The sequence below is a fragment of the Erpetoichthys calabaricus genome, chromosome 16 (assembly GCF_900747795.2).
Source record: "Erpetoichthys calabaricus chromosome 16, fErpCal1.3, whole genome shotgun sequence".
In the NCBI taxonomy this organism is placed as follows: Eukaryota; Metazoa; Chordata; class Cladistia; order Polypteriformes; family Polypteridae; genus Erpetoichthys; species Erpetoichthys calabaricus.
This window is the reverse complement of record NC_041409.2, coordinates 83,293,316-83,321,142: the sequence shown is the minus strand read 5'-3', so window position 1 is coordinate 83,321,142 and position 27,827 is coordinate 83,293,316. Positions and strand designations below refer to the sequence as shown.

General features: G+C 37.1%; 1 protein-coding gene across 3 annotated transcripts; it reads right to left on the bottom strand.

Moving 5' to 3' along the window:
• cpsf2 (cleavage and polyadenylation specific factor 2) lies at window positions 1-27,688 on the bottom strand. Of its 3 annotated transcripts, none has more exons than XM_028821156.2 (15): window positions 27,406-27,688; window positions 27,055-27,232; window positions 22,801-22,960; window positions 19,413-19,518; window positions 19,112-19,241; window positions 18,515-18,630; window positions 13,969-14,156; window positions 11,386-11,676; window positions 9,906-10,006; window positions 9,524-9,724; window positions 9,222-9,374; window positions 5,588-5,813; window positions 2,393-2,698; window positions 1,050-1,184; window positions 1-891 (listed from the first exon to the last, which is right to left on the bottom strand). In XM_028821156.2, exons 2-15 carry the CDS (start codon window positions 27,201-27,203, stop codon window positions 799-801), a joined length of 2,355 nt encoding a protein of 784 aa, XP_028676989.1. In that variant the 5' UTR covers window positions 27,204-27,232; window positions 27,406-27,688; the 3' UTR covers window positions 1-798. The 3 variants fall into 3 exon arrangements, with proteins under 3 accessions (XP_028676989.1, XP_028676990.1, XP_051775724.1); XM_028821157.2 differs by having other exon boundaries at window positions 27,601-27,617; XM_051919764.1 differs by lacking the exon at window positions 27,406-27,688 and having other exon boundaries at window positions 27,055-27,259.
• Window positions 27,689-27,827: the final 139 nt, after the last annotated feature.

Sequence of the window (27,827 nt, the reverse complement as noted above, 5' to 3'; positions counted from 1 at the left end):
CTGTTTGGAAGATTTTAATTCCTAAATTAATGAACTGGATGGATTGTGGGCTTTATCAGCCTCTGCAACCGTTTCTCTCAAAATGGTGTATGTGCTTCTCTGTTGACAGCCAGATGGTAAAGTACTATCAGCACTTTTCCTTTTAGTTAGTGACTAAATACCAGACACTTAATAAATTGGAGTCTTAAGTACACAGGGATTTATAATGGGAACTCTAATACTACATTTTACTGTACAGCCTTTTACATAAAAATAAAGTATTACACAATTGCTTTAAAAGTAACTTGTCACAAACCCTGAACTTAAAACACCTAAACAATTTCAAATGAAAAAAGGCTGAACTTTTACTACCATCTGTTGGTAAACTTGCAAATAATTCCAATAGGAAACATAATCCACAATCCAGAATTCTGCATTCAGTGCAAATTGTGTGACTGCAGCCACAACTTGTAATAAAATTGACAAATGCCCATGAAGCCTGAAAGCTTAGGCACAGCACACAGGCACTGGCAGTGGAGGAGAAGACACTGAAACAGCTGCTGCAGTACTGGACTGCTGTTCCTCTACTGCAAAATAATAATTCTAAACATGTCTGCCACAATCAGACACATATTTTTCCCATTACTGGTTTTGCTCCCTTCATTGTTTGTTAATCTCTTAAAGTCAAATAAGAGAAAGTTACAAAGAGACACTGTGTAACAAGTGAAAAAAATAAAATGCCTAAATAGCTTCTTCCAGCAGTGTCTTCCTGTTGTGCTCATCCTTTTGGCTTGATTTCTCAAATCTTAATTTTTCTTCTCACACCACAGCATACTGTTCATATAGCAAGTCACGTATTTTGTAATAGTTGTCACATATACATCCCTCCAGTCCAATTCGACCAGTTTCAGTCTGAAATAAAAGGCAGACAACAAATACACTTGATTATCCATTGAACTGATTGCAACAAGGAAGCAATAACTCGTTTTTAAAAAAACAATTATTGACACATGCAACTTGTGCAGTTTATCTCCTTAATGAAGTCTGTTTTGTTAGATTTTGTTTCTTACCCGACGAACTGCTATTACATTGTTGCAAACCAAAACTCCCCCAACAAATTCTGCCTGTATTCCTTCTCTCAGCAAGACTTGTTTGAAATCTGACAACCGAGGTTCATTGATGAATACTGCCTGATGACCAGGAGCCTGAAAGTGAACGATAAGAGATAAATTGTTAAACAAGCGTACAATTCTACCATAATAATATGCAGCATCGCAAAATAAGCAGACTCGTGCTTCACACTGCCCAAAAAGAGAAGCTTGCATATCAAGAAGATAAAAAGTGGCAACATTAATGTTTCCTTCACTATTGGTAGGTAGTGCAAAACCCAATTGTCCCAAAAGCAAGACACAGCAATGGAAAGGCTTCAGTGAACAATGAGGCACATTACTGGTAAAGTTCAGCTTGATAGCGGGTTTTAGAATAAATGTGAATAGACTATTATGTATGTCAAATCTTTAAATATGCATTTATTATTTGAAAATTCAAAAACATGTATAGATTTATTAGACAATATGAACAAAGTTAAATTTCAAACAATAGGTGTATCTACTTCAGTGTTCACATGTTATCGGAGAGACAAAAATCAGGAGTTTCCCAGTTTGAACTTCAACAGAAATCACTTGTAAGTGACAAGTAATCTGCGGTGGGTTGGCACCCTGCCCAGGATTGGTTCCTGCCTTGTGCCCTGTGTTGGCTGGGATTGGGTCCAGCAGACCCCCCGTGACCCTGTGTTCGGATTCAGCGGGTTGGAGAATGGATGGATGGATGGTGACAAGTAATATTTGAGAAGTGGGACTTAAAGTAGATTTCTTTACTTGAATCCAATTAAGACTTGTGAAAATGGTGATGCACAGTTCAGCATTGCAGCCTCACTGACCTACTGAGTCCTCAAACTCTGCCTCACTAAATGTGTCAAGTTCACATAGTTCAGCCATGAGGATTATCTTGGGTATCAGGGTCTCTTGTCAAACATGTGAAAGCTACAATATGAAGGTAAGTGTGTCCTTTGATGGACTTGCACCCATATTCAGACATGGTTCTGGCCATGCACTTACTGCTGCTAAGACCATGTACTGGATAATGTTGCATATTATCTTGAACTTTGAAATACATTTGGGTTTTTTTTTTTTTTTTGCTTTGTTCTTGGCAGAGTACCTCCTTTTGATAAAGATGTGTTCATTTCTGTCCTTCTTAGTAAATCTAATCACTTGTACTCTGTCATCAACAAACACTGGATAATAAGAAGAAATATTTTTCATACAGAAATGCATTGCTAATCCACTTTCTTAAGAACTGGGTTTATTACTGCATGTTGATAAGCAAAATACAAGAAACAGAAGAAATTCCTGACCTCGCTAGAGGAGAGCGGCTCTAGGGTTGGAATAACATCACTCTCTTCAGCAATGTAAGTGTCATCATCTCCAAATAAACTTTTCATGGCCTTTTGCTGAGCAATTGCACTTGAATCAGAAGATGGTGGGATATCCATTGGAAGCTCTCCCTCTTCCGCTTCTTCTCTGATTTCTCCTTCTTCTATAATCACTCCTGTGTCCACTTTTACCACCCTCATATCTAGAATACCATCTATCCATGCCAATTCAGCATCCTTAGCTTTACAAAACTGAAGTGAACTTACTAAAGAGTCCTTCAGTCTAACCTGAAAAACAAAACATTAAGGGCTTAAAAAACAAACTAATACACTGAACTAATAATAAATGTGCATATGCAAAATAAAACTTAGTAATTTCATGTTTAAAGCACCACAGTATGATCATTCAACTCTTGATACTCTTAGCTATTGTAATACAGTGGTGTGAAAAACTATTTGCCCCCTTCCTGATTTCTTATTCTTTTGCATGTTTGTCACACAAACTGTTTCTGATCATCAAACACATTTAACCATTAGTCAAATATAACACAAGTAAACACAAAATGCAGTTTGTAAATGGTGGTTTTTATTATTTAGGGAGAAAAAAAAATCCAAACCTACATGGCCCTGTGTGAAAAAGTAATTGCCCCCTAAACCTAATAACTGGTTGGGCCACCCTTAGCAGCAATAACTGCAATCAAGCGTTTGCGATAACTTGCAATTAGTCTTTTACAGTGCTCTGGAGGAATTTTGGCCCACTCATCTTTGCAAAATTGTTGTAATTCAGCTTTATTTGAAGGTTTTCTAGCATGAACCGCCTTTTTAAGGTCATGCCATAGCATCTCAATTGGATTCAGGTCAGGACTTTGACTAGGCCACTCCAAAGTCTTCATTTTGTTTTTCTTCAGCCATTCAGAGGTGGATTTGCTGGTGTGTTTTGGGTCATTGTCCTGTTGCAGCACCCAAGATCGCTTCAGCTTGAGTTGACGAACAGATGGCCGGACATTCTCCTTCAGGATTTTTTGGTAGACAGTAGAATTCATGGTTCCATCTATCACAGCAAGCCTTCCAGGTCCTGAAGCAGCAAAACAACCCCAGACCATCACACTACCACCACCATATTTTACTGTTGGTATGATGTTCTTTTTCTGAAATGCTGTGTTCCTTTTACGCCAGATGTAACGGGACATTTGCCTTCCAAAAAGTTCAACTTTTGTCTCTTCAGTCCACAAGGTATTTTCCCAAAAGTCTTGGCAATCATTGAGATGTTTCTTAGCAAAATTGAGACGAGCCCTAATGTTCTTTTTGCTTAACAGTGGTTTGCGTCTTGGAAATCTGCCATGCAGGCCGTTTTTGCCCAGTCTCTTTCTTATGGTGGAGTCGTGAACGCTGACCTTAATTGAGGCAAGTGAGGCCTGCAGTTCTTTAGACGTTGTCCTGGGGTCTTTTGTGACCTCTCGGATGAGTCGTCTCTGCGCTCTTGGGGTAATTTTGGTCGGCCGGCCACTCCTGGGAAGGTTCACCACTGTTCCATGTTTTTGCCATTTGTGGATAATGGCTCTCACTGTGGTTCGCTGGAGTCCCAAAGCTTTAGAAATGGCTGTATAACCTTTACCAGACTGATAGATCTCAATTACTTCTGTTCTCATTTGTTCCTGAATTTCTTTGGATCTTGGCATGATGTCTAGCTTTTGAGGTGCTTTTGGTCTACTTCTCTGTGTCAGGCAGCTCCTATGTAAGTGATTTCTTGATTGAAACAGGTGTGGCAGTAATCAGGCCTGGGGGTGGCTACGGAAATTGAACTCAGGTGTGATACACCACAGTTAGGTTATTTTTTAACAAGGGGGCAATTACTTTTTCACACAGGGCCATGTAGGTTTGGATTTTTTTTTCTCCCTAAATAATAAAAACCATCATTTAAAAACTGCATTTTGTGTTTACTTGTGTTATATTTGACTAATGGTTAAATGTTTTGATGATCAGAAACATTTTGTGTGACAAACATGCAAAAGAATAAGAAATCAGGAAGGGGGCAAATAGTTTTTCACACCACTGTATATATTTAAAAATATTACAGGTTAATAAGTAGTTGACCATAATGAAAACCAAAATATTTCAGAATAGAAAATGACAGGAAATTATCCTGTCCACATACACATGGTTTAAAGCAGCTGAACAATACATTTGCCTCAATAGACAAATCAAATAGTTTGTTAAAATGTTCCCAAGTTACTCAATGGCTGTAACTAAAATACTTCCACGTATAAACCTAAGACGTAGCGTACAATATTTATTATATTGCTGTATGATAAATATGAACACTCAAATACATTGTGTTTTCAGTTTCCATATTCATTAGGGAAATTGTTAATATGATAACATCTGCAACATAAAACTGAAAATGCAAAATATTTTGCTATGCACGTATTGCAACTATAATAGGGTAGTGGTTGCATGTGTGTATATAAAAAAACTCTCATACACAAAATTAGTAACCAATTATCATTATACATCGTTCACCACTCCTTAGAATATGATATAGTGCTGTACCTTTCCTTTTAAATAATGTGTTGCATTAATTAACTGAACAATAAGGTAATTTTTTCTGTCTATTACATTGCCATAATAAGGAAGATCCTCACTGGAATTAAACCCAACAATGACCTCTCTCAAATAACCATCTATTACAATCCTGATATATTTGTTCTTGAGAGCAACCAACTATGTTTTCCCCACTTTTATTTGATAACAGTATTATATGGGTGTTTTAGCCATTGCAAACTAGCTGAATACTGACGTTTAAGTTTTGGGACTGTTTTAATCACAGTACTTACGTTAGCTATTTCTCCAAGAAAACTATGCTCTCACCACATATTTTTTCTTTCCATCATTCAAGTTAAAGAGTTACTGAGCTAATACTTTTTTTTTTTTTTCTAGGCTCAGAAAATTCTTAAGCTATGAACGGATATCACTTATTTCAATTGCATCAGGCTTTTAAAAGAAGGCAACTTCACTGGACCTGAATCCTAATCGTTTTACAAAAACTGATGTAATGATATTAATGTGAACGTTATAAAGCACATCCAAATAAATGAGTATTAAAGAAGTACAAAAGTTTTATTTTGAAGGGAAGTAAAAAAATATATTGAAAGAAGGTCGTGATAAATAGTTTCTTACCTGATAGATATGAGTTTCACTGGTTGCATCAATTGTTTCCTGCAGCTTGGGTGTGTAGATTTTCATTTCTTTCCCACTGAATACTCTGCAGGATTCTGCTAGATCCAAGCTTGTCTCTGGAGGACCATGTACAATAACCAACTGTCGAGGTTTCATCTGATTTATGATCTTCTTAATGGAATCTCCATCTGACCGTCCCTCATAATCTATGTAGGTCACTCTGGCTCTGAGAATTAAAGAAAAAACTAGCTTTAATAAACAAAGTAGCACAACCTTCTTTAAAAAGTTTGTGCAAAAATGTGTCCAAGAATTTTTTAACCAAATTCTGAATTAAAATGGAACCATAAAATGTGCATCATGGAAATTAGACAGAAGTGCATTAAAAACAAAACAAAAAAAATGACCAAGTTAGACAGACTATATGGTATAGTTAAATTTAAATGTGCATTTTGTTCTGCAGCAGTATACTATACTGCTTTAAATAATGTAAAACACAAACTTGAGAAAAATAACTTGTGGTACTGAAACAACCTGACTAAGGACTGATTGCAGTTAACTTTATAAAGTCATGGACTTATGGTCATTATAATCATTTCTGCATGTGCTAATCTCTGGCACATTGTATAGCAATCATAACTACCTTATCTTGAAACTTTTTGGCCATAGCTTCACACACACACATTATTATATATATAAAATATATATATATATATATATATATATATATATATATATATATATATATATATATATAAAAAATATATATATATATATATATAAAATATATATATATATATATATATATATGCACACATACTGCATTTCTAAGAGTAGTCTCCCCCTAATTATATGAAAGCATACTAAAATTTTTTACACTTTTAGAAACAAAATGGAAAATATCAACTATTTGCTTATGCTTTCACTTTCTACACAAATGGTTGGAAAGTCATCATTATCTATTTTCCACGTAGTCATTAATGGAGGCAGCAGCCTGAGAAACAAAGATGTTATCTGCAGTACTGGAGGATGACACCTACCTTTTAGCACTGAATTTCCCTTTTTATATTGATTCCAAAAGTCTTAGAAATTAAACATAAGGATGTAGCTTTTTCTGACCATTGTTTACTTAAGTTATTATGGTGTGCTATAGTGAAAAATGAGCATTCAATTGAACCTAAAAATACATCAAAAGCACAAGTGCGACTTGTGCTTCCTACCTTATTAGTAACATATTTGAAAAGAAAAAAAAAAAAAAGGTTTTTATGGACTTACAAAAGACATTATTTAAAACATTTGTTTTGAGGTAAGTTTTTCTTCTCTGCCAATTGCACACTGAATTTTATACCAACAGTACTAATTTTTTTTGCATGCCATGGTTTTCTTGACACAAAATACAAAATTTATAGTTATTACATCACTCTTTTTTTAATATAGCCTCAGAGAATTGGTTTGCCAAGGGGACTTCAATGTTTCTCTGAATTAGCAAAGAAAGCACTTTCCTCCTGTATAACAAAAAAAAAATTCAATAAATCAAAGATCAAGATTAAAAAACAAATTTACTGTAAACCTACACAGCTGAACATAAACTTCTTTATTCTCTTGCAGAGTTCATTTGAATATCTGCAGCCTACTCTTTTATAAATGTGATATGACCTTCAGTGGACACAATATAACTACATCTACAGAACAACAATCACAGTCCACTTCATTGTGGAGTTAAATGTTAGATGTTTACTATTTAGTGAATAATTTTAAACAATCTTAAATTCCTTTTCTATAAATCAATATGCAGTAAAATATTCAACTTGCCTTAAAAAATCTAGCATATAAGCAAACAACAACACCATTTATATAGCACATTTTCATACAAATAATGTAGCTCAAAGTGCTTTACATGATGAAGAGAAAAAAAAAGACAAAGTAAGAATTAAAATAAGACAACACTAATTAACATAGAATAAGAGTAAGGTCCGATAGCCAGGGAGGACAAAAAAAACTCCAGATGGCTAGAAAAAAAAAAAAAAAAAATCTGCAGGGGTTCCAGACCATGAGACTGCCCAGTCCCCTCTGGGCAAACACATTAAGTAAGTGGGTTAGGCTGAATATATGGTAATGGAGTTCAGGCTTGCTGACTGCTGAAATGATTTTTGATGACTTTTCTGTGTTTTATTTTTTAAAAGAGACATCTTTTGATTCAAAGCTTTGTCCATGGAGGCTGATTTAACTCCCACATTCCTAAAGACGCACATATAAGGCTAACTGATAATTCTAAATTGTCACCATGTGAGCCGCAGAAATGTTGGACTGATGATCCATCTTGGGTTGGTTCTTGCCTTAATCCCAGTGTTGTCGGGATAGACACTAGCCCCCTGTGACAATAAATTGGATTAAACTGATATGAAAATACAAGTCAGATCCCGTTACAGTGAACAGCGAAGCAATGAAAATTTCAGAATAACTTTTGTTGGTCCGGACAAACACTCATAGAACATGTTTAACAAATTTCACTTTCATGAAATGTAAATTTCAGTATAACAAACATGTTTTTGACCAAAAATGGCTGTCGAATATAATAATTTCATGCAAAAAATACTTAATGGCGCGCCTATACTTTTGCAGAGTCTCGGGAAGCCTGCAACAGGCTACCTCTTTCTTGTTAGACCAAAAGAAAGTGACAATCTGTTACGAAATTTCCAGTCTCAGGCAGTCTTGGCGAGGCCCAGCAAGAGTGTAGGTGTGACATCATACAGGTATTTCTGAATTCTGAATCAGTGCTCCACCAAGCATCCGCATGGGTAGTTGTGTCGTGTGCAGATACTGTACTGTTCGTGTTTCATAGTGGTTCTTAAAGTTTTCTTTGCGATGAACAAAACAAGTGAGAAATGGCATTAGTTTATGGTGGGGGAAAAAAAAAGTTACATCTAACGTCTTCTTTTCATTTTGTTTTCATACCTGTACTTCTGTTTTTTTAAAAAAAAAAAGTTACATCTAGTATTTCTTTTTCAAATAAAGTACTTTTGCAGTTTAAAAAGTGCTGTTTTTTATATAGGTGTTGTTAAGCTTGGGTCACAGAGCTACACAAGATGCAGGAAGGTGAGTCCAGGTTTCCAAGGAAATATAGGTACTTTATTCCTGTATAGAGAAGGCAGGTCCAGTCTCAAAGCTTCATTCAAAATAGGAGCTGTTACTTCAGTACACAAGCTCATGAGATAAGAGCTGCAAAATGGGGGCAATCATCCTGTTTTAGCTTCCATCTTCAGATCAGAAGAACACCAGCAGCTTGGAATCATTGCTGTGGCATATCAGAAGAGTGCCAGAAAGAACAGAAGCCCAATGTTAAATGTTCTAAACATCATGAGACAAGCATGTTACAAGGTAAGCCTGATCCTGCAGAAAACCACCAATTACTTTGCCCTTGGTTTATTGTTTAGCAGATGCAGCAGAGCAATTACAGAGCTGTCCTTACACCACTGCCTTTACAGATGGCCAGTGACCCTGGTCACAATATTATACGTATTTTCCCCATATTCATTATAATGATATTTCCATTGTAATGAAATTCATGGGACCATAAAAATATTTCATTATAACAGGATTCCACCTGTACTATGTTAAGTTTACATATGATACTCACTTGATTTCTATTGTTTCAGTTGCTGAAATGCACTTTGTAGGAACATCAGATAAATCATGGTCCATTGGCTCTTCTCCATTTGTCAGTCCCGCTTCAAGCTTGCTCTTTTCTTCTTCAGTTGCCTGAAGTTCTGGAACTAGAAAATCCTCTGGCCTAGTAAAGAAATAAAAGAAACAAATTTCCATCTGCATTCACTTTGCAAACTTATAAGTGTCAAACAGACCAACAAAACACATCCTTGTTTGGAAAAGCAAAATCGAAAGACAAAATTCAACAAATGCAAACAGAGTAAAAGTACAAACCTAATAATTTCTCCATATTCATCCCATTTGATCCTCTCTTCATGCACAGGAAACATAGGATAAGACTTCTTGGCTTGTTTGAAAAAGCTTCCTTTGCGACTCCCTTCCCCTTTCATCATCAGATCATGTTTAGTTTTTCCAGAGGAGTGTTGCTCCAGGTCTTCTTCCATATCACTCTCATCACTAGAGTCAATATCCACCCTGAAAAAAATGTCACCTCCCATAAGACATTTGATGCTGACTTGCTTCTGGAGAACAGCCTAACAATCACTGGTTCATATATCTAAAATCCAAGAGAGTGGATGAAAAAAGGCTCACTCACACTACTCTTTCTCTGCCTTTTCCAATTTTACCTGACAATATGGGAAGATTTGCTACTTACTCTTTGGCTTGTTCAAGCTTTTTGGCAACTTCTTTTTTTTGTTTTTCCTTTTCTAAATATTCTTCCAACTCTCTTCCTTCCAACTTGACTCTCTTTCTTAACTAGAAATTAAAAAGAAAAACAACCTTACTGACAGGGAAGCAACACAAGATGAATACCATCAAATCAGACTTGCAAATACTGTGAACTGTGTTCTAATCTGATCATCACATGAAGGCTTACGGTAAATACTGTCAATATTACATGTTAATTATAGCAGATACAAAACACAAACCTGTAGTAGCCAGAAAACATTCAAACGTATTATACTACATAAAACATAGTAACACATTAAAACATTTCAGTTTTGAAGATACATAAAGGAATGCTATCAACAAGTAGATTTAAGACACAAAATACCAATAGCATCGCTTTAAATATAGTAAACTAGCCACTCTTAAAATAAAATATATCATAGTCTCTAAGCAGTCTAAGTAGAATAGGGCACATTAAGACAGTGTTTCCTAACAATGTTGTTGGTTGCTGCCAGTGGGTCACGAGTTATTATTGCTTATAACATGTAATAGCATGTAAAAATATTGTTGTCCCATATTTACAAGTGAAAAGGTTCAAATTATTTTGTATGCTTGTTTTTCAAAAAAGTTATTCAAATAGCATGTACTGAGTAATATATATCTTAACTGTATTAATATTTTGATGTACTTATATAAAGTAATATTTTACAACTATAGCATACAGTCTAACCTGTTTCCTTACATTGCAGGATTACTTTAATAAAGAGAAGCTCCAGTGTTATTTGCATATTACACTACCTTTATGTTCAAAATAGCCTGGTTACAGCATATATGCATGCATGACTCTTAAATAATAAAAACAGTACAAAAATTGATGCTCTACACATGAGGTCAGCTCCTCTGTTAAATCTATGGTTTTAGTAAGTCATCTGTTAAAATGAAAAATAAATGGAAGTACATTTCTCAATTTGTAGATTATCCAGTAACCCAGGCATTTAAAAAAAAATGTCTATGAATGAAATACTGACTTTCATTACTATCACTGCAGGCCTTCTAGCAGTGCTATTCATTATACGGACCATTGACCTAGCCAACATTCTGTTAGCTGAAGCACATCCAAAATGGTGCAAAGCTATACTTGGACTATACTTTTCACTTAGTATAAGTAGAATACTGTGCATATACTCATTCACTGATTTGTAATTCTAAAAACCTTTTTGTGGATGTTTAATATCACATTTCCAGTCATCAGGCAGCACTGTTAGCATAATAAGAAATACTCTAAGAAGTCACAGAAATTTCCAACCTGCCCACAATTTGAAATAAATGAATATAAACATTTAGAGTTGATTCAGCATCTCTATTTTAAGTGTGAGCAAACACGTATTTTAGTAAGTAAAGTATGACAAGAAGTCCAAATATATTTAGGTGTGCTGATAGTGTCGGCACATCAGAAATATATTTACCTCTAGATCAATGATCCTTTCCCCAGGGTTGTCAATGAGGTAACGAGCAAGTGTTCCAGGACTGGTCCTGTAGGTAAGAATAATAGAGTTTTTCTGATCTCGACACCACTGAATGAAGAGCTCTCGAGAAAAACCAGACTCCAGATCTGGCTGGCTGGCTAAAACCACTTTGGGACTAGGCACTCTGGCCAAGTCTGAAAGGCTGTGGCACAAGGATAGATGTCGGAACTGGAAAGGATTATTTCTTTTGTCCTCAAAGCATCTCATCAGCTTGTCACTCATCCATTCAACCTAGGGATAAATATATAAAAAATATTAAGAGAGGAGGGGGTAAGAAAATATAATAAATAAACATCACACACAACAAAACACCATATGCACATACATACATATTGACTCTGGGGATGCTGCGCACTGCAGTTTTTTTTCCTCCTCTGTTGTCCACTGGACATTGCTTAATGACAGTATTAATGGACAGATACTGTTAGGTCCTGTTTATTATAATCGGTTTGGAACTGCACTGCCTTCCTGTGTGTTTAAACCAGTCTGTGTCTTTATGTGTATGCATTATGTGATTAGTAAAAAGACTATAATTACTTTTACCTGTTAACTTGTTACAGCACTCAGGCTCCTCTAAGTAAAGAGTACTACAGAAAAATAAAGTGAAACAAAACAAAACAAAGAGCACGCACACACACACACACAATGTTGTATAAGGATACCGAGTTATATTAATAAAAAGACACAGTGATATAATCCAAAAATGACTGGAATATTTACTTTTACAGACAAATTATTACATTACCCTTAATAGTATTTTAGAAATAAACAATAGTACATTGTATTGGCTAGGTAGTAAGGTTACAAGATCTAGACAGCATGCCACAGGTGTTCTTTCCTATAACGGTTTATACATGCAGTTGTACAAATGAAAATACTTTTAATAATAATAAAAGTTAGGTAAACCTCGTAACATTTTATTTTATTGTATTATTTGTTTTCATAGACTTGTAAAGAACTACAAGTACAATAAACTGCTTGAGTTGTAAAGTATGTACAACCATACTATTTCTAGCTAGAAACTTTCATATTGTAAATGTCAACTAAAATGATTTAAATAACAGACCTTTTTGTATTATTGACCACTAAAATGACCAAATAAATGTGTAATTATCTACATATAATTTTTTTCAATTCATGAAAGTTTTATTTCTTATTATAACAGTTTTTCTGTAGTAAAAATAGAAGCCCATTGCATAGATGCAGTACAGACAACAGTGTACACAGGGTGTTCACGGGCAACATAATTTACATGGAATGACCTGTGTTTGTGATTAAAAATGTTGTTAAAATGTGTTTTTATAGCAGAGAATCTAAATGCAACTAGTAAGCCCGCGATTCGCCAGCGAATCGGAAATCCAAGAATGGCAATCAGTTTCTGTTCCGTCCGATATCTGGATGGATGACATATCATGGAGGGTGGGTGCGTCTGGGGAAATGTCATTTAATTACATACACATATCTGTAGTAAAGCGGTCTCGTTTTGTGGAGACGTGATTCCGCTGCCTTTGCCGACACCGACTGCTGGCAGAGTGGAGCACAGCAAGTTCAGCCCTGCACCCTGCGTCCATATCCGGTTTACGCCGTGTACTTTGGACGTGTGGGGATTCCGTACTGTAATGTGATTCACATATGCGCTGAATCCTCTCGTTTTTGTTTTCTCTGTGGACGCCACTGCATTTGACTCTGGGGTGGGTGCCAAACTGAATGACCGTTATGTGATCTACATTACTGGCACAGTGGATTAGAGCAAGTCTAGTTTACAGGTGGTGGGCTCGTTGCAGTGTGGCAATGCGCGTGACATCCGGTTTACAACCTTCTCGTTTCTGTGTTTTCTGTGCAGTGCGCCTTCCGGTTTACAACCTTCTCGTTTCTGTGTTGTCTGTGCAGTGCGTGTGCGCCTCGATGCGCCCTGCGTCCATATCCGGTTTACAACCTTCGGTTAGTAAGATGGATATTTTGAGGCTCTGTTACTAAATAGTTAAAAATACACGAGCTTTCAATTGTATACTATTCTGATGAATATTTAGTCTTAATTCTACCGCCTATTCAAGTGTAGCATGAGATATGTTAAGCAGATAAAACCAATTTAATTTTGTATTAATAATCATTTCACAATGTATTCTGTAATAAAAACATCTTTGTAAATCTATAGTGAAAGGATCAGCACTAAATAGCAACACTAACCTTAATTTGTAAATATAAAAAAGTGAAAAGATAGGCTAATGTTAATGTTGATTATTGCTGTATATCAAAGAGAATGGAATTCTTGTTTGCACTTGTCCCCAGTAAAAGCAAAAAAGCAAAGCACAAAAACAAGAAAATAACTAAAACAACCTCTGCAATATACATTTCACAGCAAAATGTAAATGATATAAATGTAAATAATTCAAAACAGTAACTTATAAAATATACTTTAGCAAGCCATCCTTCTATAATCATGTTGATATTACTTGTCCGGCAAGATCCAGGAGCAGAACACAGGATCACATGTAACACCTCAGTTAACAGTACAGTTCTTACCTGAGATTTGGAAAATTCCACAACATTGTAGCTAACGTTATTGAGAAGGGCAAGAGAATAAACCCCAAGGCCTGCATCCTTGGTCCTCCAGATCTGATCCAAAAGCTGAGCCAGCTCTAGAACTCTTCCAGCTGTGTCAACAGCAATAAGCACATTCCCATCTCTCCTTAATGTTTCCATTACATTGGCTAAGAACAAAGCAAATGTAAAAATAATTCTTTACAAAATTCACACTGAAATATATTTTCAATTATTTGTGCATTAACATTGAAAACACAAACCTAGTTTATTCAGTAAAAGGTTAAGAGGAGCACAAGATTATTTAGGCTAGCATTCAGCACAAAGCAGGAACCAAACCAAATAGAAGTACTGTATATCACATCCATACACTCACACACTGACCTATTTAACAGGCCAATTTAAAATCACTAATCCATACTAGGAAACTTTATAGGAACAACCTTGTTTGTGTGTGTGACTGTCAAGGAATTTACAATTTTTATTTATTAGACTTTTTTTTCCAAACAACTTATATAAACACAGTACAGTGGAACCTCAGTTCAGGAACATCTCGGTACACGCACAAATCGGTTTACGACCAAAAAGTTCGCCAAACTTTTGCCTCGGTTCACGACCACACACTCGGTATACGAACAAGCCAGTTTATCTATCGGTTTATACATGTTCAGTCTCTCCCTGTGCATTTCCTGTGCAGCGAGCAAGAGAGAGAGAGCGCGTGACACACACACACACACACACGCACACACACAGAGGCAGCGCGAGTCGCGCACACACAGGCAGCGCAAGAGAGAGACAGACACACACACACAGGCAGCGCCAGAGAGAGCTGGAACCATAAGGTAGGAAGGCAGTTAAAGAATGCACTGGGCTTGATTTTGTTTTCACTTCTGTTTACAGCGATCGGTTCGTAGCGTGCATTGTTACAATGTTACTTTTCTTGGTGGTTTATTAAATTACGGATTTTTTCAAATGTTCATTTTTTCCCCTGTGCTTAAAACTCATTAAAAAAAAGTGTTTTTAGCCAGCGGTTCGTAGCGCTATAGCATGAACTATTGCAGTGTTAGTTTTCTCTGTTGTTCAAGGTTTTCTCAGTGTTATTCAATGTTTTTACATTTAGTTTACTACTAGCAAAATACCCGCGCTTCGCAGCGGAGAAGTACTGTGTTAAAGAGGTTATGTAAACATATATATACATAAACATAGTGTATATACATAAATATATACATATACACATCCACATATATATATACATATATCAACATATATATACACACATACATATACACATACATTATATATATATATATATATATATTATATATATACATACATATACACACACATGCAGACACATACACATATATATACATATACATATTTGTATATCTACATATATATACACATATATACATATATATACATATACATATTTGTATATCTACATACATACACATATATCTATCTATCTATCTATATTATACACACATATATATATATACACATACATATATATATATATATATATATATATAGCTGATTAGCCAGTGGATTCGCTCACTGAGTGCAAGAGAAAAAAATAAAATGTATGTATAAAATAAGTTAAATTGCCAAATTTATTTTTCCACAAATAAAGAGCACTTACAATAACATAGAAATCAATATAAACAACATTAACATCATTATTATTTGAGAATATGAAGTAATATATAAGAAGCACATTGCATATAAATAAAAATTATTAAACATTAAAATGTTCTTCTATAAAACAGTACCATGGCTATTAGTTTGTCTGTCCAGGATTTTAAATGAGCTGTAGCTCGCAAACCGTTTCACCTATTGACTTGAAATTTGGTACACAGATACTACGTCACGTCTACTATTCGCTTTCCCACACATATGAACACATATATATATATATATATATATATATATACACACACACATACATATACACACACATACACATATATACATATACATACATAGTGCGTTGCAACACGGGCTGTGATTGTTACATGGGAGGGAGACGACAAATCACAGCTTCCCGCTTTGTAATCGGGCTTGTGATTGCTGCTTTGACGGATGTCCAGATCCCACAGTATTTCCCCTTAGGAGAGGCGTTAGGCAAGTGTAATTGAATAGCGGTGGTGCAAGTTATTACTCTTTTTATCTTTATTTTATTTTATTGTAGAATCAACTCACAGCTGCGCGCACCAGTGCGTGCGTGGCGGATGCGTACGGCTGACGTTTTCATTGTCTACCACCTTCGCTAATCATTCTTGAGGCAGATTGAAGACTTAAGTGCCAGCTTAACTGAAAAATTAAAGAAAACATACTAAGTTTTAAAAGAAATCAGTTTTAACGGGAAAAGATGCCGACGAAAGAAGAGAAGCAGCGGGACGCTAGGGTCAAGAGCTGCTCATTAAGCAGCAAGCGCATCAACCTCTGAGCAAACGAATGGTAAACGTACACAGAAAGAGGATAAATACTATGAATGGTCATGTCAAGTGTATTCACTCCACGTTATCGTGGAGTGCGCTGTTACTGGTATTTTGATAAAAGAATCTGAATAACATATAAGAATCGTATAAATTATTAAACAGTAAAACATTAACATTTAAGAAGTAAAGATACATTGAGTAGTACTGTAGTGCTTTCGGGTATAGTACATTTTTTGTTTGCCCATTACATGCATAAATGTATAAATTTTTTGGTGTACCTACCCAAGAACACGCGACATGACCCGGCAGTTAAAAATTTATCGCTCCAGCAATTTTAACTCTGTTACAAAGTCATCTAATATGGTATTGCAAACGGCAGCGGGAGCGTTTCTATAAACTCAATTTAAACTTACTGTTTACACCGTGCTTTGAAGATGCATAGTATGCGACATGTGTTTCACCGTAATTGTGGGCTCATCAGGAGTACACAGTCACTGCACTCCCTTACGGGAATCGATTCTCGGACGTAGAGGCGAAGCCCCTAACGTTGTGCCACGGCGTGAGGTTCGTTCATTTGACAGCATGTAGATCGGGGTAATTACATTGCAGGCATTCGTAGTCTGATTCATAATCTGATTGTATGGGTGGTTACCTACCAGGTAACGCTTGTGGTTGGTGAGCAAGTCGGCTAACTTCTGCCACGGTGCCCTCTTTCAGTTGCGAGAAGCAGATCATACAATGGTTGAAATAGTTTAATATATATAGCAAAATCACCGCGCTTCGCAGGGGCGAATATGGTATTGCAAACGGCAGTGTTTCTATAAACTTAAAGTTACGGTTTATACCGTGCCTTGTTTCATATTCTTTTCCTACCTTATCAATTGTGTAATGTGTTTTTTGAACAGGTTTGATTAATGCAAGTGATCACTCCTGCTGCGTTCAGTCACTTCACGTGAGCCAGTCTCTTGTGTGATGTTGCGATGTCCACGGGTTTATTTAATGTTAGCTAAGACCCGGCAGTTAAAAGTTTCTCGCTACAGCAATTTTAACTCTGTTACAAAGTGATGCAAACTGTCGTTTATACCTCGTGTCTTCTCATTAAACTTGTATCTCGCGAATATGGCATTGCAAACGGCAGCGGGAGCGTTTCTATAAAGTTAAGGTTACGGTTTACACCGTGCTTTTTTATACCTCGTGTCTTCTCATTAAACTTGTATCTCGCAAATATGGTATTGCAAACGGCAGCGTGAGCGTTTCTATAAAGTTAGACTTACGGTTTACACCGTGCTTTTTTATACCTCGTGTCTTATGAAGATGCTTGTATGCGTCACTCACTCGCTTCTTATTGTTTCGCTGCCTTGTCAATTGTGTAATGAATGTTTTCTTCTGCGCTCTTTGGGGCTCCTCCTTCTTTTCTAGTACTGAGTTCACAGTCAGTTCACGTGATTACGTGGGAGGCGTGATGACGCGACACGCAACTCAGTCTCCTACGGCCATCTTGCTGCCTACCATTACAGTATATGGACAAAAAATAGGTTCCAGTTATGACCATTACGCGTATAATTTTGAAATGAAAACTGCCTAACTTTTGTAAGTAAGCTGTAAGGAATGAGCCTGCCAAATTTCAGCCTTCCACCTACACGGGAAGTTGGAGAATTAGTGATGAGTCAGTCAGTCAGTCAGTCAGTGAGTGAGTGAGTCAGTCAGTCAGTCAGTGAGGGCTTTGCCTTTTATTATTATAGATTACGCTGTGCATTCTATGGTTTAATTAACTATATTTGTGCTTAAAAACTTAAAAAATATATATATTTACATACAGTTTGTATGGTCTGGAATGAATTAATTGTATTTACATACAATCCTATGGGGGAAATTGCTTCGGTTCATGACCAAATCGGTTTACGACCAGAGTTTTGGAATGAATTATGGTCGTGAACCGAGGTTCCACTGTATATCTGTTTCCATGTATTCACAGATACAACACTGGCAGGGTAAGTGACACTCCAACATTATTCTGCTTCTGAAAAGTAAGTCACATATGAAATAACACAATTTAAAAGTTCAACAAAATATGGCTCACATACTTAGCAATTGCTCATCCCGTTGTTTTCTCCTTGGTTGCACATATGTTGCATTAAAGGAGTCTGTGATGAGAAGTGATGGCCTATTTATCATTTCCAGAGAGCATCCATTTAAATGACTGAAAGAAAGAAAAAGAAGTAATAATCAAATTTTTATAGGTGTGAACACTTGGATACATTTTTCAAAACACTACTACTAAGTATCTTAAATATTGCATACAAAAGACTGTGTGGCATGCATTTCGGGAAAACAAGGCACAAACTGTTCTCATTGCTTCAGCATTGTGAATGGTAATGCACCAATACAGCCCAGATAGTTGGGTTCCCAAAACATATTTATTCCAAGTGTTGAACGTCATTAAATTTAAAGACTCCTAACCTCCATATGTTAGAACCAGGTTTGTCATTTTATTTCATCATCTATCCTTTCGACTAAAATCTAAAATTTCTTATATATTATACAGTTTCTTCAGAATTTGTTTCGAAGGGATAACAACCACCAATATGTGGCTACCTAGCAGGCGAGTCTTCGTACAGGTTTCTATGCCATGAATATAGTAGTACCAATAACTAAGTCTGTGTGGTTTTCCAAGCACTTACATCTCTCTCTTGTGGTTGAAGTCCACTGCATACACTATCTCCTCCTCTCCGTCCTTAACAATCTTCCAGATTGTCCCTCCTATCATATGGCCAGCAGGAAGTGGAGTAATCGACAAGCCATGTCCTTTGCCTAAAACACAGTATTAAAACATGGTCTGATCCATGTAAATAGAATTTGAAATAATCCAATATTTATGACCAAAATATACAAATATGTTCTTTCTGGAGAATATTGTTTTAAGATTAAAACAAACCTTAGCAATTTAAACTAAATGAAAATTTATAGTAATGAAAAGCTAACCTTTTAGGTTAACAATTTGAGAATATTTTAACTGTTGTATTTTGTCGAAAGCTGAATCCACATCATCCAGCGTAAATAGGTTAAAGTCTTCAGTGTTGTGTCGAGACTGATGAAAAAAAGAAAATATAACTGATATATACAGCTTTTGCACCCCTCACGGTCTTATAACCATATAAATCAAAACTTGAAGGAAAAACATGCATGCTTAAAATAGTGTGAAAAATACAGAATCTAAAATACTTTTGAAAAAAACAAGTACACCGATCAGCCCCAACATTTATGCCACTGACAGGTGAAGTGAACACCACTGATTATCTTGTTACAATGGCAACTGTCAAGAGGTGGTGTATATGAGGTAGCAAGTGAACAGTCAGGTGTTGATTCTGATGTGCTGGAAGGAGGAAAAATTGTGGAAGTGTAAGGATCTGAGTGACTTTGACAAGGGCCAAATTGTGATGGCTAGATGATTAGGTCAGAGCATCTCCAAAACGGTAATTCTTGGGGAGTGTTCCTGGTATGCAGTGGTTATTACCTACCAAAAGTGGTCTACGGACAACTGGGGAAGCCAGTGATAAGAGTCATGGGTACCCAAGTCTCATTTATGTGTAGGGAGGGAAGGCTAGCCTGTCTGATCTAATCCCACAGATGAGCTATTGTAGCAAAAATTGTTGAAAACTTAATTCTGGCCATGACAGAAAGGTGTCAGAACACACAGTGCATTGCAGCTTGCTGAATAGCTGCAGGCTGATCAGAGTGCCTATGCTAACCCCTGTCCACCACCGAAAATGTCTACAATTGACATGTCATTGTCAGAACTGGACCACGGAGAACTGAAAGAAGGTGGCCTGGTCTTATGAATCATGTTTTCTTTTAGATTATGTGGACAGCGGGGGTGTGCATGTGTCATGTACCTGGGGAAGAGATGGTAGGAGGATGCACTATGGGAAGAAAGTAAGCCGATGGAGACAATGTGCCACTCTGAGCAATGTTCTGCTGGGAATCTTGACAGCTGACATTCATATGGATGTTACTTTGACACGTACCACCTGACTAAAAGGTGTCGCTGCAAAAATTGTTCAGGAATGGTTTGAAGAGCATGACAAAGAGTTCAAAGTGTTGACTTGGCCTCCATAGTTCCCAGATCTCAATCTGATCGAACATCTATGGAATGTGCTAGAAAAACAAGTCTGATCCATGGAGGAACTTCCTCACAATTTAATTTACAGGACGTAAAGGATCTGCTGCTAACATCTTGGTGCCAGATATCACAGGGCACTGTCAGAGGTCTTGTGGAATCCAAACCACAACAGGTCAGAATTATTGTGGTGGTACAATGGGAACCTATAAAATATTAGGCAGGTGGTTTTCATGTTGTGTCTGATTGGTCTATACTTTTATCTATAGGCAAAAAAAATCACAAGTGCAAGAAAAAAATGCATGGTAAATCAAAAAGTAATGATAATTTTTAAATTACGCAGTAATTTGCGACAGATAAAAGTTGATGAAATACAGTACATTTGCAATGGATTATGGGCAGTTTGAACATGCACAACACAGTGCTCTGCCAGTATTCTAGTTGAAGCTGGGTTCAAATGAATATGGACGCTTCCTTGCAGGATGTAACCATTGTTGAACAACACATTGTAGTTAATACCTGCTGAAATTGTATGTATGTATATTGTCACACACATGCGCATGAGAAACAGCTAAATGGCCTAAACACTAGTAATTCTACGCCTGGCCAGGGGGCGGCGGAGTGTACTGACTATCTCTCTCAGTCCCTTGCAGACCCTTCCTGGGAAATCCCGCCTGTTGCCAGGCCCAAGGATGATGTCACTTCCGGGCACAAGGACGCCACTCCCGGTTCCTGCACCAACGACGTCATTTCCTTTATGGGCTGTTAAAACTGCCATCTTGTCTCCAAACAGGCAGTTCTGTTCTGGACTCTGACCTACGCACATTGTGCTACAAAAGTAAAGCAACTTTAGTAGCTGAGAAAATAATATACAGGTGGCTGCCCCAACTCATTCTTATCATCATATATATTATATATGATGATAAGACATGAAATAGGTAATTGGGGAATCTGTAGTCAGCAAGTAACAAGACCATGGAAATTTATCAGTTATCATATCCTTACTAAAAATATCCATCACGCAATAGTGTAAGAGAAAGCAACACTATTGGCTCAACACAGATGATACATGGCTTTTGAGACAGACAGATAACATACTGCCTTTGATATGAGAGATGTTTGGTATGAGAGAGAGAGAGAGAGTTTTGAAGACTACCAAAGGACCAGAGTACAGCACCACCTACAAAATGAAAATGCGCCCCAACAGAGCGTTGTGCACTGTACCTTTAAAGAATGTCTTAGTTGGAAAGAGCAGAAAGGACTGTTCTGTTTCAAATTGGGTTTTCCTGATTAAAAGCTTGGGACATTGATATGTATCGTTCAGGTTGTATGTTGTCTTCCGTTTTGACTTCTACTATTTGATGCCTGATTTCTCTGCAAAAAACACAAGTAATGACTGAAATAAAGCACCTTGTTTACGGACTTTATCTACCCCACGTGATGAGTGTGATATGATTTGAAGTGTACTCGTTTAAATGTAGCAGAAGGAGCTAGATAAACTGGCAGGAGGCTGGCTATCCCGGCCCTTTTTTGGAGTATTTCTTGCATTTATGCTCAGGTTTGAGGTGATTCATGAAGAAACCTCTCATAAGCACTGATCCAGTAGATGACAGATATATCTGTGAATCTCAGCAACAGCAGAGGTTTTGCAATGTCTCTAGGCCTTTGCTAGGGTATTCCTAAATTCAGTCTTCTCAAGGATAGCAAATCCAGGAAGGGCTGTAACCTGCCTACAGCAGAGCTCTTGTAGCACCTCTAGGCCTTTGCGAAGATACTCCAAGAGTCATTCATTGCAGTGGAGGAAAATGAGGTAGCCAGCCTAAACACTGTTAAGGTAAGGCACAGTGAATGGTAACTCCTTACTGAGAAGGTAGCCAGCCCTTGGTAAGGACACAAGTGACAAGAGTACGTTAGAGAGGTACTGTAAGTACTGCAAGGTGTACATGTAAACAAAAGGATAATAATTTAGGCATTGTGAGGATTAACATGTCTAGAAATAAAAATTCTGTTGAAGTTAAACTGCCTTTTATGAACACTTATTTACAATATCAAAACCCTGAACAAAAATGCATATCATTATTAGGAAAACAAATGTACAATAGAGATACGGATACAACAATAACTACAGTTTTATCCATTTTAATATACCAGTTACTCTGTTTAGCAATTTAAAAAAAAAATCACAATTGCTCAATAGATAAACTAATAATTAAAGATGAAACTTATCCAAGAAAGCATATTAGGCAAATTTACCTGATATAGATCATACATAAACATCTGTCCCATTTTGTAGACTGGTATGGTTGCATAAATAGTACAATTTAGTCCCAGTTTTCCAACTGCATACGGAAGTGCTCCAAGGTGCAGAGGATCAGGATGAGACAGAAGCACTGCATCAACCTGGTGAACATGCCTGATAGAAACAATCTTAATTTAGAAGTTTATTTTAAAACAATGTGAGAGACAGTATGGCACATTTATATGATAATAGTAAGCAGCTCAGTTTTTCTTCATAAAACCATAGACCACCTTGAAGTTAAAGATCTCTCAAGCATAAAAGAACAATACATTAATGGTCCTTACCGCTGTCACAGGAATGTCCAGCAGAAAATAAGTGTTTGTATTTAAGGAAACTGTGTTTACCTTGTGGACCCACTTTTCCAAAAGGCAGTTACTAATGAATGGTGCCTAATCTGGCAGCAGAGGATGCAACACAAGTTAGAGTTGAACTCAATGCCAGCCCACTGTATACACGCTCATGCTCATTTACACACACACAAGGCCAGTTGACACATCAAATTAACCTAACATATGAAAATCCAGAGGATGAAGATGGGAAAGCAGACCTACCAGAAAAACTCACAAAAGCTGACAAGGTTTCGAAACTCCACACTTATGCTGCGAGGGCAACTACACCACTTCACTGTCATATAAAGGAAATACTAGAAGTAAACTTTGAAACAAAAAAAATTACTCTGAAATAGTTACATTTAGCCTTAAATCGGGTAGGCAATCTTTCATAAGGAAGGAGAAGTGAGTAGAATAAAGTAGTTCTCGTCCTCATCTCAGTCATGCTGCTACTGCCATTAACTATGCAGATTTGCAATGGCTCTTTAGGTCAGAAAGTTCTCATTTAGCATTCACTAACAAACATTTAAGTCCTTAGCTGGTGGCTATTGATTTGCTTGTTCTAGTTTAGGCAGCCTGGGAGACCTATAATGTACTGAAACATTCATCCTGGAGGTGGCATAGAATCTTCATCTATATACAGTATGTGGGTCAAAGATGGAAGTACCAATTTCACTGTACATGTCGGCTGCATATATTACTCATTCATATTATCTAGAATATTCTGTTTTGAACAAGGTCATTTTAACGAAGATTGTGACAACAAGTACTATATAAAAATGACTGAATAAATCACATATGCTCCAAGGAATACATAATGTACATTTAAGCATACATATATTTATAAATCAATTTAAAAAAACCTACATTGACCAAAGTGCTTAACATTAAAATATAGATGAAAAGAATTACATTCAAAGACAAGTTTAAAAAAAAGACATAAAACACAATAAAGACATTATAGGAACCAATTTCAATATAAAGCGAAGGATTTAAGATTAATCTATAAGCTTTAGTGAAGCCCACTGCACTACTAAAAGTGTTTGCACACAGGACCGGAGTTGGTGAGATGGAATGTAGAAGAAGCACAAAAGGTTAGGGAGACAGGATGGTGCTAATCCATTAAGGCACTTAAAAAACAAACAATAGCATCTGAAAATCAACCCAGTAGCAGAACAGAGGCCAACGAACGTAGGCTAATATAGGAGAAATATGGTCATGCTTATGTGCGTTCATCAAAAGCCTAGCAGCAGAGTCAATCCTTGTCAAATCAACACTTTTTAGACAAAGGTCCAGACTGACCTCCTCAGATTTGCCTCATACTTGCTGAAAATAATATAAGCAGTAAGTAGTGTGCACAATTTCAGGCCTATATGTTCATTAGTTTCTGAGATATGGAGTAAATATAGTTTGGCTCAAGGCAACAACTTCATATTGTGTGCATTTAACAAGAACAAGCTCTTTCCAGTGGCATAATTCTTTTCATGGCGGGCTGTCATACGTGGCCAACATGCATTTGAAATCTAGAAAAGAAATGATCTTTTCAGTTTTTAATGCCTCATAAATTATAAAGTTTGATTTCTTTCAGACGGACAACAAGTTGCTCAAGAAGAACTATAACATGAGTAACACCAATCAAACTTTGAAAGATTTAATGTGGTTCAGTGTGGAGATATAAAGGGCCAACACAACATTTTTTAATACAATTTGCAGCAAGCCATAAATTGGCAAATATGTAACTGTGGACCAACTATCTTGGGGGTTCATGCACCTAATACCAACAAATTCCATGAACCTAGTGTTAACAGTTCCAAAGTGATGACTTATTGAACATTATTACTTTTGGTAGAACTTGTATTTACAATTAGTGCCACACCACCTTTTTAAAGCATCCATGTCACAAAAACTAATGAACATACAAGCCTAAAATTTGGCAAACTAGTTTTTGAGTACAGCAATATTATTTCCATACACTATTAAGCAAATCAGAGATGATTAGTTTGGAGGCGGCTGTTGAGTTCACGTGGATTGACTCAGCAGCGTTCTGAACCATTGACAGACGAAAAAGTCATTGCTAAGAAAAAAATAAAGGCACATGTGACCCTTTCAAGATCAGCAACAGACAAAAAAAAGCTTGACAATGGCTAACAGTTGTACTTCAGAAAAAAAACAGAATGCACATACACTGTATTGCCAAAAGTATTGGGACACCCGTCCAAATCATTGAATTCAGGTGTTCCAATCACTTCCATGGCCACAGGTGTATAAAATCAAGCCCCTTGGCATGCAGACAGCTTCTACAAACATTTGTGAAAGAATGGGTTGCTCTCAGGAGCGCAGTGAATTCAAGCAAGGTACTGTGATAGGATGCCACCTGTGGAATAAGTCCATTTATGAAATTTCCTCGCTACTAAATATTCCACGGTCAACTGTTAGTGGTATTATAACAAAGTGGAAGCAATTGGGAACAACAGCAACCCAGCCATGAAAATTCAAGAGCGGGGACAGCGCATGCTGAGGCGCACAGTGTGCAGAAGTTGCCAACTTTCTGCAGTCGATAGCTACAGACCTTCAAACTTTGTATGGCCTCCAGATTAGCTCAAGTACAGTGCGTACAGAGCTTCATGGAATGGGTTTCCATGGCCGAGCAGCTGCATCCAAGCCTTATATCACCAAGTGCAATGCAAAGCATCGGATGCAGTTTGTGTAAAGCACACCACCACTGGACTCTACAGTAGTGGAGATGTGTCCTCTGGAGTGATGAATCGCGCTTCTCTGTCTGGCAATCCAATGGAGGAGTCTGGGTTTGGCGCTTGCCAGGACAACGGTACTTGCCCGACTACATTGTGCCAAGTGTAAAGTTTGGTGGAGGGGGATTATGGTGTGGGGTTGTTTTTCAGGGGTTGGGCTTGGCCCCTTAGTTCCAGTGAAAGGAACTCTTAATGCTTCAGCATACAAAGCCATTTTGGACAATTGCATGCTCCCAACTTTGTGGGAACAGTTTGAGGATGGCAACATGACTGCGCACCAGTGCACAAAGCAAGGTCTGTAAAGAAATGGATGAGCGAGTTTGGTGTGGAGGTACTTGACTGGCATGCACAGAGCCCTGACCTCAGCCCGACAAAACACCTTTGGGATGAATTCAAGCGGAGACTGCGAGCGAGCCAGGCCTTCTCATCCAATATCAGTGCCTGGCCTCACAAATGGTCTCCTGGAAGAATGGTCACAAATTCCCATAAACACACTCCTAAACCTTGTGGAAAGCCTTCCCAGAAGAGTTAAAGCTGTTTTAGCTGGAAATGATGGGCCAACTCCATATTAAAGCCTATGTATTAAGAATGGGATGTCATTCAAGTTCACATGTGTGTAAAGGCCGGCATCCCAATACTTTTGGCAATACAATGTATTTATCTAATTTGAGATCACTATCAAATATCTCGCCCAAGTTCCTAGCACAGGGTTTAATGTATGGTGCTAGTAGAGCAAGATAACAGAGAGGTGCTATGGAGATCAGTGAGCCCAAACATTACAATCATAGTTTTTTTTTTTTTACATTAAAAATCAAGAAAATTTAACAGCATCCAAGATTTAATGTCTTCCACACAGTACAATAAGGACTTAAGGGAGTGGCCCACTTCAATGGCAAACAGATTTGCGTGACATCAGTGTAACAGTGGAAGCAAAGATCATGTTTTTAAAGACAGACTCTACGGGGTGCATCCATAATGGGAATAACATGGGACCCCACAAGTTAGAGGGGCAGAGAAGGAAGTACAGTCACCAAGGCAAACTGTGAAACTTCTACCTTTCCGATACACAGAGAAAATGCACTGCAGACGAAATCTGATTTCACTCTTATCTGATTTTATGAGCGATTACCTTTTCATGGCATCTATAATATCCATGGAGAAACTTTCATCCCAGCCACAGTCCAGTAGGAAGCGGAACTCGTCTACCTGGAGCAAATAACAGAGAGCGGACTCCTCCTGCACCCCGGAGATGGCGGTCAACTTGATGATAGACGTCATGATGAATGTTGCAGTTTAAAAGCTACTTACTGCCAAAAACATAATATTTCAGTCAGAGAAGTTATCTCATAGTAGAACAGCATAAAACACAACTGCACTTCACACAAACTAGAAGAAATAAGTGAAACAGGGAAGGGGCATCAAGTCCGAGTTTAGTCATTTATACTCGATTATAGTTTTACAAGGAAGAGTGTAATATTACCTGGGCCTTGTAGCTCAGCGCAAAGTGGACAAATATAAATCATGGACAATGTAAACACTCCGATCGGCGATGCTCTGAGAAACTAAGCGCGCGAACAATAAAAAGTAAATGGCCCACATTAAAACGTACTAAATACATAGCCTAACCAATTCAAATAATTACTTGACGACAACAAATACAAAAGAAAATACTAACAAGATTAGTTTACGACATTACAAAAATCTCCACATTAGGCGCCGCACATTCAACCGCGACAGCCATGTCGAGAGCCTCGTGGCGTCAAAGGTTATTGGAAGAGTCCATTTCTGTCGAGTTTCTGCAATGATCAGATTCAGAGTTCATTACATAATATGTACATTAAATTTACACAGAATACGATTAAGTAATTCAATTATATAATTTTTTTTTTTTTGTTTTACGAA